This window comes from Paralichthys olivaceus, chromosome 7, assembly GCF_024713975.1.
Source record: "Paralichthys olivaceus isolate ysfri-2021 chromosome 7, ASM2471397v2, whole genome shotgun sequence".
Lineage (NCBI taxonomy): Eukaryota > Metazoa > Chordata > Actinopteri > Pleuronectiformes > Paralichthyidae > Paralichthys > Paralichthys olivaceus.
Window position 1 is genome coordinate 12,964,464 of NC_091099.1, and position 19,756 is coordinate 12,984,219.

At 41.6% G+C, this 19,756-nt stretch overlaps 1 protein-coding gene across 1 annotated transcript in view; it reads right to left on the bottom strand.

Annotated features, from left to right (window-relative positions):
* Positions 1 to 7,596: 7,596 nt before the first annotated feature.
* Positions 7,597 to 19,756, bottom strand: part of slco3a1a (solute carrier organic anion transporter family member 3A1a) — a 40,141-nt gene continuing 27,981 nt past the window's right edge. Inside the window, exons 3-10 of the mRNA XM_020114060.2 lie at positions 14,663 to 14,761; positions 14,315 to 14,578; positions 13,162 to 13,326; positions 12,875 to 13,073; positions 11,821 to 11,989; positions 10,856 to 11,028; positions 10,673 to 10,737; positions 7,597 to 9,357 (exon numbers count right to left, since the gene is read on the bottom strand). Of these exons, the coding sequence (XP_019969619.2) occupies positions 9,005 to 9,357; positions 10,673 to 10,737; positions 10,856 to 11,028; positions 11,821 to 11,989; positions 12,875 to 13,073; positions 13,162 to 13,326; positions 14,315 to 14,578; positions 14,663 to 14,761 (1,487 nt within the window). The 3' untranslated portion in view covers positions 7,597 to 9,004. The remainder of the gene's footprint in view (positions 9,358 to 10,672; positions 10,738 to 10,855; positions 11,029 to 11,820; positions 11,990 to 12,874; positions 13,074 to 13,161; positions 13,327 to 14,314; positions 14,579 to 14,662; positions 14,762 to 19,756) is intronic.

Consider the following 19,756-nt stretch of genomic DNA (forward strand, 5'->3'; position numbering starts at 1 on the left):
GGGACCCTCCCGTTCAGACGAGCTGTGTCCTTCCCTCCTCCTCCTCTTCCTCTGATGATGAAGATGATGTTGATCGCCGTGTGTTTCGCTGCGGCCGCCTCTCTCCACCGTTCCCTCGTATTCCCCAGTCAAACTTTGGAAGCGTGCTCCCACACGGAGCTGCCAGGGGGGACAGTGCGATGTGGAGCTGACCACATGGAGTCTTAAAGGCGCAGGGGCCGCCGCTGCTCTCGAACCTGGGACAGACTGAACTCACTCTCCAGGTGATGCTGGAGTCAGGTGTGCGGGGGAGGGAGCACCGAGCTGCAGCTTTATCACCTGGGGAGGTTGTGCGTGGTGTGATGGTCGCCTATTTTAAAATACAGGTCAAAACTTGAATGGATCAGACACTGATGATGACTTTGTTTAGGGTTTCTGTCCCCTGTGGTGGGAAGTAACATATATGGACTTTACAAGTGGGCGGTGCAGTGGAAGTGCAGGAAGGTTCCTGGTTTGAATCCTGACTCTTTGAGTGGGATTTGCATGTTTTCCATCTGTCTGCGTGGGTTTTCTTCAGGCTCTCCTTCCTCCTCTCACAATCCAAAGACATGCACTTTTTCTTCTGCATTCGGTAACGATAACTGAGGCCGTGGCTGTGGCTCAGGAGCGGAGTGGTAGAGCCGGAAGGTCGGTGATTCGCTGATTCCCCCCCAATCCCACACACACACTCTGCATCCCTTAGTGTCCTAGGGCAAGACACTTAACCCAAAATTGCCCAGGCAGTGTATGCATGATGTGTGAAAGTGCTGCACATTGAGGCAAGTGCTTCTATAAAAGTATAGACCATTTACTATAAGTGGAGACAGGTCTATGTTTGTCTCAGTATGTTGGCTCTACAATTCTCTGGTGGGATAGGTTACCTGTTAAACTTTATTGGGAAGAAATCACAGATGAAAGTAATTTGACTTCCCCCCTCCATTTTGTGCTGAGACATTCCCACACAGTGACAAATGTTGGACATTGCTATTGTTTCACTGCTCAGAGAATGTAATCTTTTTTTCAAGTACAAAATGGCAGGGCTGCTGATAGAGAGAAGAAGAAAGGCACCAGGCCATTTATTTATGTGTTACTTCAACTACCACTGCCTCTGCTGTGTCTGGACCTTTCTAATATCTTTGAAATCTGTTGTTTTTCCTGAAACAGCTGGTGATGTTTGCATTTTGTTGGATTTTGCCTCTAAGATGTTTGCTACACCTTAAGCAATTTCACTTTCACATTTTACATCTGCAAATGCAGCAACAGTTTACATTTAATTACCTACTGATGAAGCTCTGAGTAAACACGTGTTCATTTTTAATTATGTAAAAGTGTTTGTCCAGTGGCCATTTTCACTATATCAGATAAACTGGGAGCTGCAGGTTTCAGTATGTGGGAACACTTCAGCCACATTTTAATGGTTTGTTCATAAATGACTAAAACATAAATCCACATGTTAGTTGAATTAACTACAGTTTACATTATATTATCATATATTACATTGTTGGCATCATCAATTTTCTCCCTCAGTCCTTCTTCTATTCATATTATTATGTATCTGCTGGCTGGTTTAGTTGCCGTTTAGTTGCAAATGAGGTATAAATGGGTACATTTCAAATGGGTCTTTTAATTTCATGCGTACATTAGCCGCACAACAGTATCGCACAGACACGGATAAAGGGCTAATTTACATGAAGTGAAAAGTGCAGCTGGAGTCTTGAGAGTGCACATAATGATGAATAATACTGTAACTAATAATATCTAACATCTAATGATTATTCATTATCTAAACTGTATGTTGTACATTTGACATTGTATACAGACATGTTACGTCAGCCCACCTCATCTCTGTTTACAGCTTATTGTCAGTGCAGCCAAAGGAAACATTTTATGTCAAGGCCGACAGCCACTGAGGCTGCAGGTATAGTTCCAGTCAACTGTGTGAGGCTCAGTCTGATGTACAGTTTCATGTGCTGCTTGGATGAGTCAGAGAACAGCATCATAGAGGCTTCAACCAGCCGAATGAATGAAGAGCTGCACTCGTTAGTCATCCAGCCTCTGGAAACACGAGAGATAAATGACACATGAGCTGCATTTACTTTACTGCCGTCTTTCTTTTCTTTTAATTGAATGATGAGTGGTGTGAAGTGGCGTGTCTTTTTTTTTTTTTGATCTGCTATGGAGCCTCTTGAGAGTCTGAAATAATTGAAAGTGAAAAATGTATTATGCAAGTATGTGATTTAACACTTATATCGGAATATCTTCAATTTACCTGTTTTTCTATGTTTTCTTTTACACCCTGGTTTTCTTGCACTGTCTTTTGGTTCTTTGCTTATATGTTGTTCCTGACACTATTTCTGGCTGGGCGAGAGTGTCATCATTCAATCAATACCACAAGCCACAGTTATCTTTAAGAATCAGTCAACCAATTGAAACTGAATTTTTTTTTATCTGCACAAACCATAGACTGTGTATAAAGCTGGACGATATGTCTCCTCCTCCTCCCACTATCAAGAATTGAAGACACAAAACACCGGATACATACGCTGCCATCTTGTGGTGACATCATTTGGACCCGCTGCACCGTAGTGATCGGGGGATGGAGTCTCGGTAATGAAGCGCCACGATACATCTACTCGACCAATCACGAGTCAGTTTCAGCTGTCAGTCATGACGTTTCAGCCTGTTTTTATAGAATGTGCATTTTGGTTTTATTATTTAGTTTATTTTAGCGAGCAGTTACGTAGTCCATCGTCATATGTAGTCTGTGGCTCAAACAACATAACATTCAGCCAGCTTCCATTACTGCATGCGTCACTGTGGATCTCTGCCTGGCTTCGAAACAAATCCTCAGACTTATAGATTCCTTCTCCTTGTGTGATCAATTCACATTAAAACCTTTTGAACTTACATCTGTCTCCATATGTCTCTGAATAGAAGTCCAAGTCTTCCACTGAGGATTTATTTCTTTAACATTTCTACTAAAATTGGTGTGTAACAGTTCATTTTACTGAGGCAGCCATTAGGCTTATTGACGACTTTTGATTAAAAAAAAAGATCCTCGCCTGCAGCAGCTTCTATTTTGAGGTTGTTGGCTTTTTCACTCTGTGTGTTTCTGTGTTAGGCTGCATAGATAAACTTCGGATCGGTCTTAACTTCAGTTTTTAATGCCACACACCTTGATTCAAACCAAAAACCTTGAAGTACAATAGAAGCGTTTCAGTATTTTACCTTACAGAAGGGAGCAGATAACAAGTCTTGGTAACTATAACTCATGTCAGGGTTGTTTATTATCTTCTTGAGAGTGGAGACAGGATGGCAACTCTAAACACAAAACAGGAAATGTCCTCATCTAAAACATTCTTGTGGAGGTGGTAAGATCTCACACATCAACCACCTCAGAGACAACACTTGGTCAGGCATAACATACGTCATACTCAACACTAAAGGTGTTAAAAGAGACAGTTAGGGTTGAGGTAAGTCTCCAGGAAATGAAGCTAAGAAAAAAAACGTCTTCTTTTGAATGGCTCCTGAGTCAGCTCACACTCACTTTTCATCCAATGACAACCTGACATGCCAATCATCTGTGACCTGTCGTTCAGCTCAGTTCAGTACCATGATCCCCCTGACTTCATTGTCTCCATTTCCATGTGTGTCAGACATGTTTGTGCACAATGCAATTCACTTGTTCCAATATAACGTGTGCACATAAGACAAACACTTTACAGGACTTAAGGGAAAAAACGTACGATGCGCACTATGACTTAACAGTGTAGTCGGTGCTGAGGACTATGGGTAACATTTTACACTCAGCCTGACTAGGAATCAATATGTTCTCATAAGTTCACAAAAGGAACCAACTGTGACTGAGCACCAGCCCAGCACGTTTCACTTGGGTGGAAAGCGGGGTATGAGTGACCCACCTCAGATCTGGATACTGAGTTATCTTCCTCTAACCATCCAATCAGAAGCCTTCATGAGACGTCTCAACTCCATGCTCTGTTGCCCACCAGTGTCTGGAGGGAAGTAAAGCAGAAATGGTTTGTATTTATATAGCAGCTTTCTAATCTTAAAGTGCTTCAAAGTAAAGTCTTACATTTACCCATTCACAGATCTGTGTGCAGCACTTTCTCATCACTCACACACTGACGGAACAGTCAAAGGGGTTCAGCCTGAGGACACCAGGGACGTTCTGATTCCCATCGGGGTCTGAGCATCAAAGTCTATTCCTCTGTTCACAATACATTAGATTTCATTCTAATTTACTCATTCACATTTGTTTCTCTAGAACTTTATCCTGATTGTCAAAAATCTAACTGTGTGTGTAGATGTGTGTAGATGTGTGTAGGTGTGTGTAGATGTGTGTAGGTGTGTGTAGGTATGTGTAGATGTGTGTAGGTGTGTATGTGTGACTTCTTCGACAACCAGTGTTTTGTTAACTGAGGCAGATGCTGTTGATACTGTAGCTGTCTTCATGCACAAGCATTTCTTGCTTTATTGAAGAATGTCATTGTGCTATTAATGGACCTTACAAGCACCTGACAGACACATGCACGCACGCACACACACACAAGAACACACACACGTGCATGCTCTCATTTTTCAAAGCATGATATATCCATCAATACAAGCTTAGAGACGATAGTAATCACGACATGTCGTCTTCCTGTTTCTGTGTCCGCTTCAGTTCTTGAGTCAAGTGTTAAAATTTTTCATAAAGTTCTAATCAATTATTTATTTTACCCAGTGAGATATGTGGTTTCATAAAATGTGAGATTCTTCCCTGTCCAGCAGAATGTATTATGTTGTATTTGATCATGTTTGAATAGACAGGGATGTGTCGTCACAGTGTTTGTGCTGCATTCATGTGCGGTTCCAACTTATTCAAGCCTCAGCTGTTTTGAACTGCAGGTTGGTCATTATTGTGGTTCAATTACAAGCTTCTCAGCTCAGTCTTCAAGTGTAAAAAGTGACATGTGTGCACGCAGGCAGCTGAACCACCTGAACGTTGACCTGGAGATGCAGCTACAGTCTCAGGTGAGTCACTAACTGGCTGTGAGCAGGTGCGACAATTTCTTTGAGGAGACCTGAAGAGTAACCCTTTGAAATATCTCAGAGATGTGATACAAAGGTATGTCAGCTATTATTTCTGTCTGTTCACTCAAACTTAAAAACAACACAAGTAACTTTTACTGAGCAGCAGCGCCCTCTGTAACCACATGTGGTCATTCATTCTGTTGGGCTCTGTTTCCAAGCCATTAAGTGGTTTTCAGTCTGTCAATCTCTGAAGCAGTCTCACTCACTGGACTACAACACAACTGCATGGTGGATCTTACCCATGATTCACAGCTTCTTGCTTCTTTAACGAATAAACCAAACTATTTGACATATTAACATTTTTGTCACAGAATATTGGAGATAAACGCTGGTTTTTAAAAACCTTTAACTGATCCTGGGCCTGATTCTGGGTGACTATCAGTTCTTCCAGAGGATCATACCCACTCACCAAAGTTACATAATGAAAGAACAGGTGCTCAGGGCGAAGCAGCACCTTTCAACCTATTCCAAGTCGGTGTACCAGCTAACACTTTTTGACGCTGCTATTTGAAGGTAAAAAAAAAGTTGCATAGTGTTGCTTTATTAACACAAACTCACGTTTGATGCTGATGTTCGGTTTCCCCCTCATGACAGAGCCAGGTCTTCTGTGCTTTTGGAGGGAGCTCTAGAAGAAAAAAGAACTGAGAACATAATAAAAGATGTAGTTGCATTATGGGAAATACAGGATTCAGCATTTCTTGAATGCGGCTCATAGCACAGAATAAAAGCTGGGGTTTCAGCCTTCGTTGCTTTGATTTCTAATGTTCCAAACCTGTCTCTTGTGAGTTCACTAAATTTATAGAGTTGCAACATTAAATCACTGGAATGTCCCTTTAAGTATTTGCCAAGTTATTGGTAATAAATTATTGAAAAAATGTATATACACACTGCTCCAAAAAATGAAGGGAACACTTAATCGTCACAGTATAACACCAAGTCAGTTAAACTTCAGGGATATCAATCCGTCCATTTAGAAAGCTTATGTGTTTGTGAATCAATTGCATCTGCTTTGGTGCAAATGAAAGTGACAACAGGTGCAATGGAGGCAAAAGCAAGTGAACCTCCAAAAAGGAAATGGTTTTTCATGTGGTGGCCACAGACGATTGCTCTCTCCTTTTCCTTCCTGACTGATACTTTTCTAGTTTTGTGTTCTGCTAGTGTCCTTGTCACTGCTGGTAGCATGAGGCGGTATCTGCAGCCCGATCAGGTTTCACAGTTCGTCCAGCCCCCTCCAGGAAGGCACATCTATACGTGCGGTCCCAAATAGATTTGCTGTGTCTCCCAGCACAGTCTTAGGAGGAGATGACCGGCTGAGGAACAGGAGGCTACTGGTGTACATGATTCTGATCAAACTGTCAGACACAGACTGCATGAGGGGGACATGAGGGCCCGGCGACCTCTAGTGGGACCTGTTGTTCTCAGCCCAGCACTGTGCAGATCTGTTGGCATTCACCAGAGAACACTAGAATTGGCAGGTCTGCCACTGGCACCCTGCTCTCTTCACAGATGAGAGCAGGTTCACACTGAGCACATGTGACAGGCGTGAATGAGTCTGGAGACGCCATGATGAGCGTTCCGCTGCCAGTAACATCATTCGGCATGACCAGTTTGGCGGTGGGTCAGTGATGGTTTGGGCCGGCTTATCCTTGGAGACCTCCATGTCATACGGTACCCTGACTGCTGTTAGGTACCAGGAGGAAATCCGATTGTCAGACCTTACGCTGGTGCATTTTGGGTATGGTTTTGAATCCAGCCCTCAGTGAGTCTGGTTTCCATTGACGGTTGGTACATCATTTTATATATATGTGTGTTCACAGAAATAAACACGGTGAATTTAGGATTCATTCGCAGTTCCGCCTCCCTCCCTCAGTCTAATCTGTAAAACTTCTGCAGCTTTTACCAATCTAGCACAATGAACTCTGGACAAATGGGTACAAAATGCACATGTTCCTTGATTCAGTTGAGAATGTGTTCACTGAGTTATTTAATATCTAGAATCCCATTTTACAGCTTCTCAAAGACTCAATGGCTCCTTCTATTTGTGAATACAAGTCTAAAAGCTTAAATGATGAAGTCTTTGTGATCGTGTGGTCCATTCATTCCTCAGGTCAATACCTCACATCTTACTGAGTGAGCACTTAGCAACATATTGATCACATTTGTATTATGAGCCGTGAACAGAGATCGACAGTTTCACACTTCTCCCTTCAATACTTAAGAGTGAAGGTTAAAAAGGGGAGAGAGTATTTGATGGAAAATAATAGATTATATTCAGTATATCTTAACCTTACTCAAATCAATTATACTCTTATTTTCATAGCTTTGAATGTTTGTGTTATGTTTATTTCATTGTATATTTCTAGTTTTTGCATTCTCACTGAAGTTTTCTCAGGGTTGTTTAAAAAGTATAAAACCAAACCAATTACAAGGTTAGAACTGGACACAGCAGCTCCTTTAAATAAAAAAAAAGCCTTCACACTTCAGTACATTTTCTGAAAAAGTATTTATTTCCAGAGTAAAATAAATGATATGTTGCCATACAAAAAGTGTAAGAAAACGGACTAAGTCAAAACTGTAACTGCAGAGAGATCGGTCGAGGAGCAGGTCGTATGTGCCCAGTCGTGTCAAAGAAACGTCCGGGAATAAATTCTTTGTCGTTTGCACAAGCAGCCTCCTGTAGTGTCCTTTACCCTACATATCACGACCTAGCTTGAAGACACAGATTCTGTGTGTCTGTGTCTCTGTGTGTGTGTGTGTGTCTGTGTGTGTGTGTTCGTGTCTTTTTATCCCCACTAATACAACATAATATAAATTGTCCCAAATCTTTACACACACATCCCAAGATTATATTATATTATATATATATATAATTTATCCTTTCAAACACAGTCTAATGAAACATTCCGGGCCTAATGAAAACAAAATATATTATTCCTAATCTTTTAATTTCAAACATCAAAAATATTACTCTTGATTTTTTTTCATCATAGCTCTTTCACTAGGTGCAAAAGTCAAAAGAAAAATAAAATAAACATTTAATTCTTAATTGAATAATCCCTTATTAAGACATATTAGGCTGAATAAACTCTGCAGATGTAAAAAACAAACATGGAAATAAAACAAACCTGCAGTCTGACACGAGACGAATAACAAACATCTTAAAGAGGAATTGCACATTGGCACCAGTGTTGGTGCCCATGATCCAGCAAGAGAACAAGAAATTGAACAGTGCATGATGAAATTGACACACTATTGTATGAAGTTATTTCATTTGACTTTCTGACAGTTAAAACATCTAATAGGCCACTATAATAAACCTGTCAGTGTTTCATTTCTCTTTTTATAATAAGAAAACTTTCTGCATCAAATAAAAATGCATTTACTGTTCTAAACTATTCCTTTGTAAACACTTGGCAACTTTTAAATATGAATAACTGGTAAAGAACCATCCAAACTTTTTATTTCATCAAACGCATCTCGTTTCTGAGAGCCACAGACAGAACACACAGTGCACTGACTGAAGGGAGACTAATTATTTTCTCCACACAGATCACTGGGATCATGACCTAAAGCAATATGGCAACTATATGTGTTGCAGCATCTCGCAGACTGACTAACGATCAACTAGGACTGAGCCTGACAGTACTGTAGAGGTTGTCTATCACCAAGTCAACACAGGAACTCACCGGCAACAAGACGCTGATCACGTAAACGACTAAAATGGACCCTTTCAAAAGTTTACCGAGGACGTGTCTCCTATGACCTTAAAGAGATTGCCTTTAAAATAAACCATTTTATTTCATCCTTTCAAGAAAAGAAGAATAAAATCATCAAATATTCCTTTAAGAGTACATGAATGTCCACATTGTTCTTTTTCCTGCTTTTACACAAACTATAAAACTGACTCCATATTTTCACATAGCTCGTGGTTCTCTAGGTTATATATAAACTTTGTCCGGTCAACTAGTTTAGGGCCGTCCGTGAGCGAGGGGTAAAACTCGGTTGGTGTCATGTGGCCCTCGTGAGTCTTAATGTACTTCTTGTAGTTTCTGCGTAAGCAATACCATGTGGTAGTGTAGAGGAGGAAGGCAACGCCTTTCAAGATGATGGCGAGGCTCACGTACAGATGACGGTAAGCCACGTTGTCGTACAGCAGGCAGGCGCCTTTGTCGCCGCAGTCTGAGCTCCAGAAAAGGCAAGTGGAGTCAATCCCAGCGCCGAAGATCAGCGGAGGAGGTATGAAACCTGGAAAATAAACAACAGACCAGGTATCAGACGTATCAGATATAAAAAATGACCTACCAGGCAGTTCTAATATTCACAGGGACGTGAGCTCACTGTGACTTTGACCTTTGACCTCCACGCACCAAAATCAGTTCATCTTGAGTCTAAGTGCCCCTGCTCAGGTGGTGTTTGGCAGCTCGTTCCACCAATGTGGAACTACGAAGGAGAATAGTCTGGATTGTTGTGTCTGTACAGACGGAAGAGCCAGACGACGCTCATCTGACGAACGCAACGTACGGGGGGTAACATATGCCCTTATAAGGTAAGGCTTATAAGTTAGGTATGTGGGAGCAGTCCCAGCAATCATTCAGTTTTTTCTTTGCAGGAGATTATAAAAGTGATACCACTCTCTTGTGTGTAAGTCTACACCCAGCAGCTGCTGGCTTAGCACTGGAAACAGAGGGATTCAGCTAGCTTAGCTCTTTGCAGATTCACCCATTCACACACAGAAACATTAATGCAGCACATGCCATTTATAGTCTATCACTCACACATCACATTTTTGTGCTGGAGCACAAACGTCAGGGCCAGCTTAGCATTCAATGTCTTGCCCAAGGACACTTTGACTTGCAGACTGGAGGAAGCCTGGAGCTGGGAATTGAACCCTGACCTTCCGACCCGTGGGTGACTGTGGCTCATGAAGCAGACACATAGAGTTTTCTACGGATCAGGCACAACATTAAAACAGGTAGCTGGTTTTAATGTTGTAGCTGACCAGTGTATATCTCTATCTATCTACTGTCAGTAACTGGAGACTAGGACGTGGCTCCTTCTTTACCTTACAGATATGACAGTGACTCCCAGTAACACGTTGGGAAAGAGGAGCAATAGCAGAAGAGTTATAAGTCTAAGACATGTTGGATGTTACATAAATATTATTATTAAAATCTATACAGGACTTCATTTCTATTTAATTATCAAACATAAATGTATAATATTACATACATTTTACATATGTTGTTTCCTTAAACACAAAAAACAGAGAAACGCTTCAAAATAAAACCACATTGTTTGTCTTTCAGGTCCAGTTTGCCTGCGTGCGTCTCCATAATTTCATTTAGATTTTCTTAGTTCCATTACTCCTCCCACCTCCATCTGTTTTTCCACTGTCATCAACTATAATGTCGTGTTTTAATCCACTTTATTTATTTATTGTCTGTGTGCAAACAAACAAAACCAATGAAGCAGCTGAGGCTCATTGAGTCCTGCGTTTGTGTGAGTGATGAGATTATGTGAGTGAGGCGCGCACGTGTACGCACACACACTCTTTTCTTACCGAGGAGTCGCAGCAAAAGAAACAACACTCCAAGTGCGTATGATTTCAGCTCAGGGCTCACAGTCCTGAAGAGGAAGCGTAAAGAAGAGATTGTAATGTTTTCATTTTCAAATTGGATTCTGTCATTTACATATTCACACACAAAAGCTGACCTCCTGTATGTTCATGTCAACAATCCACTACCTGATTAGGATGATGACGGAGGGCGTCTGGGCCATGGCTCCGACCAGGCTGCAGGCACAGATCACACACAGGAAGATGAGAAACGACTCCTGGCAGCCCGGCATCGGACACTTCCCCGGAACCGCCGTGGCGAATTCGCTTTCAGTTGATATGCAGCCGCATCCCGTCAGATTCTGTAAATGAATTACAAGGAAAACATGTTATATCTGGTGCACGCTGTTTTTAACATTAAGAAGAAAAAACATGTGTCTACGCTCTGGAACTAAATGATCTGCAGATGAAACTGCTGTGGTGAGACTATACTCTGAGTCATGGTGCAATTTTACGCTGCTGAGCTGAGTCAAATCTCTACATGTGATTTGACTGTGGAGGACAAGAATCTGCAGTCGGATCTGATCTGAGATCAGAGCAGCCACAGAACCACTTGTGTGAGCTGACGACAGAACAATGAAATACTGACGGCGTTTTAACACCTTTGTTACATAGATTACGCCTCATGTCATCACATGGTGGGCTGCGTCTAACTATACTTGACACTGATTGGTTTGCAGACGGCGTGTGTTGTTTATTCGGCTATAGTACTTGCTTATTCTTTTGAATAGTGCATAAAATAAAGGTTTTCTTTCTGTTTGCATGGAAAAGATTAATAATTGGCTAATTTGGTTAAATTTTCTCAACGTCCTGCAAGAGTGTTTTCACCACACAAACATGCTTCAGTTTGTTCTGGACCGAGACCACATCTGGACTAAATTTTGGTCCATTGACTCAGACAAAATTGAAAAGTCTGAGGGTCCACATCAAACGAGGTAGAAAAGTGCCCAGACACTTTTTTTTACTCTGTTCATTAGATTACACAACTCTGCTGCAGTACAATCATGTATCCTCCTTACAGTGAGTGAATTTATTTTTCTTGTGTGAAATAACCCTCATTGATCACAAAGCACACGTGTAGGCAGACTAAAGACCTGAGTGACGTTAGGTGTGGTTTGAGTGTTTCCTCTTCGGGTGCAGCCGGCGAAGCAGGAGGACAGGTACGTGACCCCGTTGGAGCCGCACACGGGGCTGATGGAGGAGGTGAAGCAGTTGCAGCGACTGATGCACTGAGCCTCTGGTTTCTCGCCCACCCGCAGCGTTCTGAACGGAGACAAGGAGGGAAAAAAAACTCAGTGTCCTTTCGCACTGAAAGAGCCAACGAGGTCTGTGAGAGACACCAACAGAATCAAAGAAGCACTCGTGATCCTTTATCGCTGATACCACGGGTCTCTGGTTCACTTTTAACATCTCCATGGAAACTGCACTGTGGGTGCACCTGCTCGGGAGCAGGTGGGGGTCAGGCTGATCGAAAACCAGTAAAAGCCTCAAGTGGCTATTTCCACACGGTCCCCATATGGACAGACAAACCCTACTCTCACAACCAAGCAACAAGAAGTAAATGCAGCAATAAGCCTGGAGAGCAACGACTTAACATGTGTCTGAAGCACAAAAACAACCTGACAAGTATTTTCCTTTTTACTGGAGCAACAGGAGAAACTCTAAGCTAATGCAAAAAGAACCTGCAGGGTAAAAGAAACACACAATATACATGTGGAACCAATAAAAGCCTCCAAACACAGGGGTCCAGAGAGATGTTAGTTTTTCTGCACTGAAAAAAAAGGAAATGACAACAGCTTTATGGATCAATAACAGCCTCTGATGATCGAATATGGACTGAGGGACCCGTGACATTCATATCAAACACACACAACACAAGTGCTTGTACACAATATTCATTAAGGTTTAGTGTGTGTCATAAAATCATTACTGTGTAAAAGATAAATTATTTTCCACCCGTTTCTCCCTCCCTCCTATAGCGCAGGCTTATAATGTGTGATGCTACGATACTGTCGTAGTGACCAAATGAACATTACAGTCCTATTATTTTTTGTCTTTTTCTAATTTATTATCTTGGTTGGTAACTCCTGTATTGGGCTTTAAATACTCATGGCTACAGTTTATTCTCTTAATGAGTGATTCTCTTACTCGTTGCCATATGAGACCGTCACTCCAGCGACAGGACCCGTGTCACAGCCCAGGAAGAGGAAGGAGACGTAGCAGGCGGTGGATATCAGGTTGACCAACATGGCCATGCGAATGGCTCCAAGCGCTGACAGGTTCAGCTTCTTCACCAGCAGACCGCCCATGAAGATCCCCAGACATGCACATGGAATAGCTGTCATACCTTTAAAAAACCAGTTCATTACAGCTTGTCAGAATGAAATACTAACATGCAAAGTGAGAGTGTGCACAAGTTTGCTCTGAACACAGACCTAACAGCTGGTTTGCTGAGGTGGTGGTGAGGTTGAACTGCTGCTCCAGGTATTTCCCCAGGAACGCTGCGAAGCCGGCCACAACGGCGATCTCCATACACGCAGCCAGGATGATGCAGGTGAACACAGGGTTCGACAGGAGGTGCTTGGTCACCTTGGGAATCACTGGTCAAAAAAGGAAGGATGATAATTAATATCCAAGTGCACAAGGGTTAGCAGGACAGAGGGGATTTTCTTTACGTCCTTTTGATGTCATTTGATTAAAATAAATGAAATAACATAAATTATACAGCAATTAATAAAACATTTTCTGCTTAAGCTTCATGTAAAAGCACATTTTCATTATGTTGATTTCTTCATTTAAAACATGTAAGCTGCTGCAGAGGTGGAACTAACTGCAAATCAGTACTTTTGAGGTACTTTGCTTGAGTACTTCCTTTTTATACAGCTTCATACTTTTACTGTAATAGATATCATATGGAAATATTCTGCTTTTTAAAAGTTGGTGTAATTAGTTTTACACAGAAGACATGTTAGTCAATAAAACATGACCTTTTTTTATTAAACTTATATTAAATAGGATCAAAAATAGTAAATATATAATTCAATATGTATCAAGATAAATATCAAATATAGTTTCTTTCAAGTTTACAGACTGATTTTTGCTCCTGAGTGGAGGTTGTGGTTTTGAGCTCTTTACATTTTACAAATATGAAATTGTTCGGTTATGTCTCCTCACTGTGATTGCATAATGCATAAACATTATATCGCGAATAACAATAATAATCATATAATATTACTTATATAAATACAGAGAACTTTTCAACAAGAAAGTACAAAGTGCTGCACTACAAGAAAACAAATTGTTAAAATACAGAAGGAAGTACATACATGATAATAAAACAAATAAAAGAACAATAATAGCCTCGTACCCCAAATACTACTACAAATGTATTACCTGGGCCTGGTTAAAATGATCAGACAATTATCTGAATCTGCACTAGAATTAATAATATAAAAAATAATTAAAAAAAAATCTAAATTATTAGAATAGAAAAATCTGCTTATTTTCTACAGTAGTATAATATACTTTACAATAATAATATAGCCTTGTCGGGGAAACCAACGATGAAAACACTATAGTGTCGCTCACCCCTGAGTTGCTGACAGCAGGTGGGGCTGTTTGCCGGCTCTTGGTTGCAAACGACCCCGTTGCTGGGCTTTGGAGTCTCATAGTCTGTATTCAGAGGGGAAGGAAGCATAACCTGCTCGCTGTCTGCCCCCTCCTCCCTCGGCAGCGACTGAGGGAAACCAAACATAAAGAGAGCCGAGCAAAAGAGTAAGGCACCGCACAGGAGGAAGCCTGCCCACCAGGCCCCGATCCACCGCGGGTCTTCTGGAGTGATGCCCAGCTTATCTGTGGAGAGGCACAGCAGGAGTCAGTGGAGTGCACGCACAGGGAAACACAAGGATATAATGCCAGAGAGATAATACAACTCACCGGTGTCAATGAAGATGGCATCCACATAGTATTTAGTGCAGAGGGAGCCGAGGATGAAGCCACAGGCAGGACCGAACACCAGCGTGGAGAAGAGGATTCCTGCACAGAAATGACAAACAAATAACTTCAATGTTTGGTCTCATGTGGGACAAAAACCAGTAGGATGGCTTTGTTCAAACACCCAGGAACATTGTACAGTAGAATGACAAAAATCATTAGGTGCTCTGCCTTTCAGATGAGGCAACAAAAGAAGAGCAGGGATAATTTGTACCATGTGCAATCAAAATAATGGACAAACAGAATTGAAATGTTCCTCTAGGAAATTAAGTAGTGTCAACTTGTGCACAGCAAGATGTTCCTGGTTAGCATCCTGGTTTGACCAGGGCTTTCCTCTGTGGAGTTTGCATGTTCTTCTCGAGTCTCTCCAGGTACTCCAACTTCCTCTCACGGTCCAAAGACAGATTGTGGTGAAGTGAATTGGAAACTTTAAATTGACTGTAGGTGTGAACGTGAGTGTGATTGGTTGTTTCTCTCTATACATCAGTGCTGTGATACACTGGCAACCTGTCCAGGTCGTACACCACCTCACCCAGTATCAGCTGGGATAAGCTTTAGTCCCCCGCGACCCTGAGATATTTGCTTTGTAAATGTGAGAGAAAGACAAATTTTATTGGATCTTGAAAGCAATTTTACACCCAATCACCATCAAGGAAAGACCCTGTGATGTTTTAGGTTTAATGTGCGTCTCTACGTTGCCCAGTTTGATTTTATGTGGATTTTCCAGAAGGTGGAGGATTGAAGCATGACAGCAAAACATTTTGGTTGTCGTTAAAGATCAAATCCAGCCAGTTAAAAACACAAGGTGAGCGGTGGCAGCTCACGCAGCGACTGTGCTCATTACGATCACACACGCCAAACCTCCTCACCCTCGCTGGGTACCACACTGAACCGACAGTTACAAACACACGTATGAATCAGTTGTTTTGCATTTCCCCAGTTTGCTCTGGAGGGCAGCTGGAGATGAGAATATGGAGCCTGATCCCAAATCCTAGATTTTGTTCAAGTGCCAGAAGCAGCCACTTAAAGAACAAGCATGGAAACTGTGACTAAGCTTTGGGAGAGGGAGCGAGTGAGTGCACGGCCTGCTTCCTGCCTTGACCACCCACATAGGAAGGGAGTCACATAGTTGTAGCCTCATTCAAATTATAGCAAAGGGGATGGTGAAACAAAAGAAAAGTTTTCATAGGAGGTTGGGAGCATATTTCTTTTCTTTCCACGCAACTGAAACTTTTTAAGGTTTACCGTCAGATACAGATGTGTTTCCATGAGAGTTAAGAGCATGACAGGTTTCCCTCTAGCATCTTCGCAATATGTAAAGAAGGCAGGTAGCAGGAAAAGGCTAACTTCCTCTCTGCTGACAGTCTTAATGGTGCCAAATCTGAAATTGAATTAAAACAACTGAGCCAAAACAACAGCCTTTAACCACATCCAGCAGTCAGAGAGCATCCGCTGTGTGAAAACAGCAAATTTGCCTGCGGTGCATCAAATGAGGCGTTTGCTCTCTTTGCATCAAGTGTTTCCTTAGAAACCCAGTGTTGTCTCCTCATAGCAACAACATCACAACTGCTCTCACCACAGGAAACCTCAAAGAGGAAGTTCAGTTCGTGAAATCACCTTAAAGGAGCCGACCGCTCAGCTGAAGCCCACGGCTGCCAACGGTAAATGTTTCCAGTGAGATCCTGTGCCTGTTCTTCAGTTTGTGTAGGAAAGGCTGTCTCCTTGATGATAACATTGTGCCACTGAACGGGTCCCGCGTGAGGAAAAGATCACTAATCTAAGAAAGAACAAGCGTTCCTTATCCAACTGTTCCGTGTGAACAAGAAAGGAGTGGTGCGGTTTTTGAAGTTGGTGATAATGTCCTCGTGGGAGATAAATAAAAAAGTGTTTTATAGCTTTTTTCTTTTTTGTCCTAAGGTCAAAGGCAGCAGAAGAAAAGCATAAGCAGCAAAGCTCAGGCTTTTATAACAGGATTAAGCTGGCATGAACATTAGGCTGGATCTTGTAGTCAAAACACAAGCAAAATGTCACGTCCAACATTGCTTCTGCTTGGTTTCTCTCACTTTCCCTTCATTCATGAGGATCTGCTCAGCACTAGATGTTGAAGATGGAAACTATTTCTTTGGAAAGAAGATAAAAAAAAAAAACTTGACTGTCTGTGCCTAACTGTCCAGTTTGTCATTCAAGTTTTTAGGTCTTCATGCGAGAAAAGTAACCGAGCCCCCGACCCAAACCCTTCAGACATTCTGTGTTTTATGTAACTCAAGCCTGTTATTTTCCCTGATCACAGGCACATTCAGTGTAAAACATCAAGTAGATAAACCAGCCATTGTGACAGAACCCTTACAAAACCTAACACTCAAAACTTTTGTCCAAACCTGGTCCAGTTCATAACCCGTCAGGACTGTAGTTTCATGGTGGAATATTTCATGGCAAGTAACCTGTGTGAAGTAGCAAATGATCATTTTCACAGTTAACATGTTAATCAGCTGCCTTTAAAGGTGCTGGTAAGTAGATTTATTTTTATTTTAGTTTTTTTCTCCCTGTTCTCAGTCTGAGCGATCTATCTGTTGGCCAGTTCCCAACATGAGCCTGTCACAGACATATAGTATCAGTGTTTATGTTTATTTATATGTGCCAATATTAAAACTTTTATTTTAAACAATTTTTCAATAAGAAATTCAGCACAGATGTGCATTTATGTTTATATTTTATCTCAAAATTGTATTTATTGCCATCAGAAATGTTTCACTCTCTACAATTGGTATTGGCCTAGGCCCCTAAAAATCCATATAGGTCAGCTCTAGTTTTGATTGTGTTATGTTTTAGATATATTCCTCTAAGTATAGACTGACTAGTGTGTGCAGGGACTGAGCAGAGGAGATAAATAATATGTGACCATAAATCTGAGCTGAGGGGTCTGCTTCATGTGAAGGATTCCCCAGGGCTTATATATTGACAAGCTTGGTTACTTTCATTATAAACTTTCCCATCAACCTTGGTGCTTCCTCTTAATCAAATTTAAGATAACTAACTCTGACTGTGACTGGAGAACTTTGCTCTCAGGTCAAAAATAAAAAGACAACTGTGCCTGGACTGTACCGGTTTGTTCACGACAGGATTTAACAGAAAAAAAGGAAAACCTAAGTTAAGCACACAAAATCTCCATGAAGGACAATACACAAGCACAGCCGGTCTAATCTTTGTGCACTACTTTTCCAAACTGCCTCTAAATCCCTTTTCCCTTCCTGCAGTCATGTTATGAGATAAGTACAAAACAAACTAATTTGTTCATGTTGTAGTTCGCCTGAGCCTTTTAGTATCCTGTGAATTATACTCTCAGGGGAGGATGTCAAATACAATTCAATAACAAAGCAGGGCTCGAGCGCTTTTGTCTCCCTCTAATATGTTTAGAGACCAAGTCAAAAGACTGGGAGCGACTGTCCACGAGGCTCGTCCCTTTCCGGATGTAAATTAAACCACAGTTGAATCACACGACCCACACACTACATTTGTAAAGTTACGCTTATATTTATAGTTTTAAATTGGGTTTTTGCTTAAAAAGGTTTACATGCTCTAATGTTCCGAAAAATGAATCATTTTCATCACACTGAAAATTGCTGCTGCTCTTCTCTTCAGTCTCTGTCTGGCACGCCTGGTCTCAGCTTCTGCTGCTTTAAGGACCCCACCTGATAAAACTCAGCTGGCCCCTTCTGTTGTGATTGGTCAACTCCTTGAGGCTTGTGTAGGAAATGTCGGCTCGTTTACCTGGCTTTGTTAGGGACAGTGCCAGACTGGCCGCTAATGCTAAAATGGAATGCTTGACTGGTGTCATCGTCATATCGACAATAATCACAGGTCTGTGCGTGGGACACACAACATAGCTGGATTCATGCTAACCTGACCTGCTAGCTTTCAACGCAATGCTAAAAGAGCAGTACGTGGGAAATAAAATCCAAAACCAGATGAACACGCACCAAGTTCCCCAGCTGCCTCTGCCTACGCTTTTGCATTAGTGTGATTTGATTGGCTTAAAGGTCCAGTGTGTAAGATTTAGTTGAAAGGGATCGATTGGCAGAAATTAAATGTAGAATAATCCTCATGATGTTTTCACTAGTTCGTTTCATCTAAATTGTATGAATTGTAGTTTTCTTTACACCAGTTAAGGCCCTTTATATTTAAATACTTTATATTTACATCGAGGGGACCCTCTCTACAGAGGCCCCCATGTTTTTTACATTAGTCCAGACTGAACAAACTAAACACCTTTTGAGTTTTTATGACAACTGAAGTTCACCACAGGTTCTTTTTCATGTTTGGAAGGAGAGGGTGAGGTGAGGGGTGTTCAGCAGCAACATGCGATTTCAACACTAGATATCAAAAAATTCTACACACTGTACCTTTAAGTGTTAGTTTGAGTGTTTGTTTATTGGCTGATGCCTCCGCTGCCGCATGAAAAGTTGAGCTCTTGGCAATGGGTGATGTCGCCTGATTCAAAGTGAATGAGCATTGTTTCTGTTGAAGCCTCCAACTCTGACATGTGAGTCCAGCATAAGTGTGCAGAAGTGAAGTACAAAAAAAGCTGAAAACTGGAAAAGCTAAATATATCTCCTCTGGTATATGGTCTGTATCATACAGCCATTTTCTAGTCTTTAAGCCATTCACCTATTCACACACACATTCATACAGTGTGTCATGGGCAGCACTTTTTTACGAGAAGTTCAGTATCTTACCCAAACACACTTCGGTATGCAGAATGGGGAAGACTGGGACAGAGGTTAAATATACAAAGGCGTAAAGAAAGTGCTTGTGTATCTTGTCCAAACTGCTGACCAGAATCTGTATTTCATGTGTTGTTGTTGTTGTTTGTGATTTAGCAGAAATGGAAGTACGTGCTATTTCACACACAAGCAGATAAGCAGTTCCACAGAAGAGACGATTGGAGCAAAAGACTGGGCTGCACTCTACTGAAAACCATTCCTGAGTAACGTAGTGCCATGTAAAACCAAGTGGGAGGCCAATTTATCGCTGCTCGAC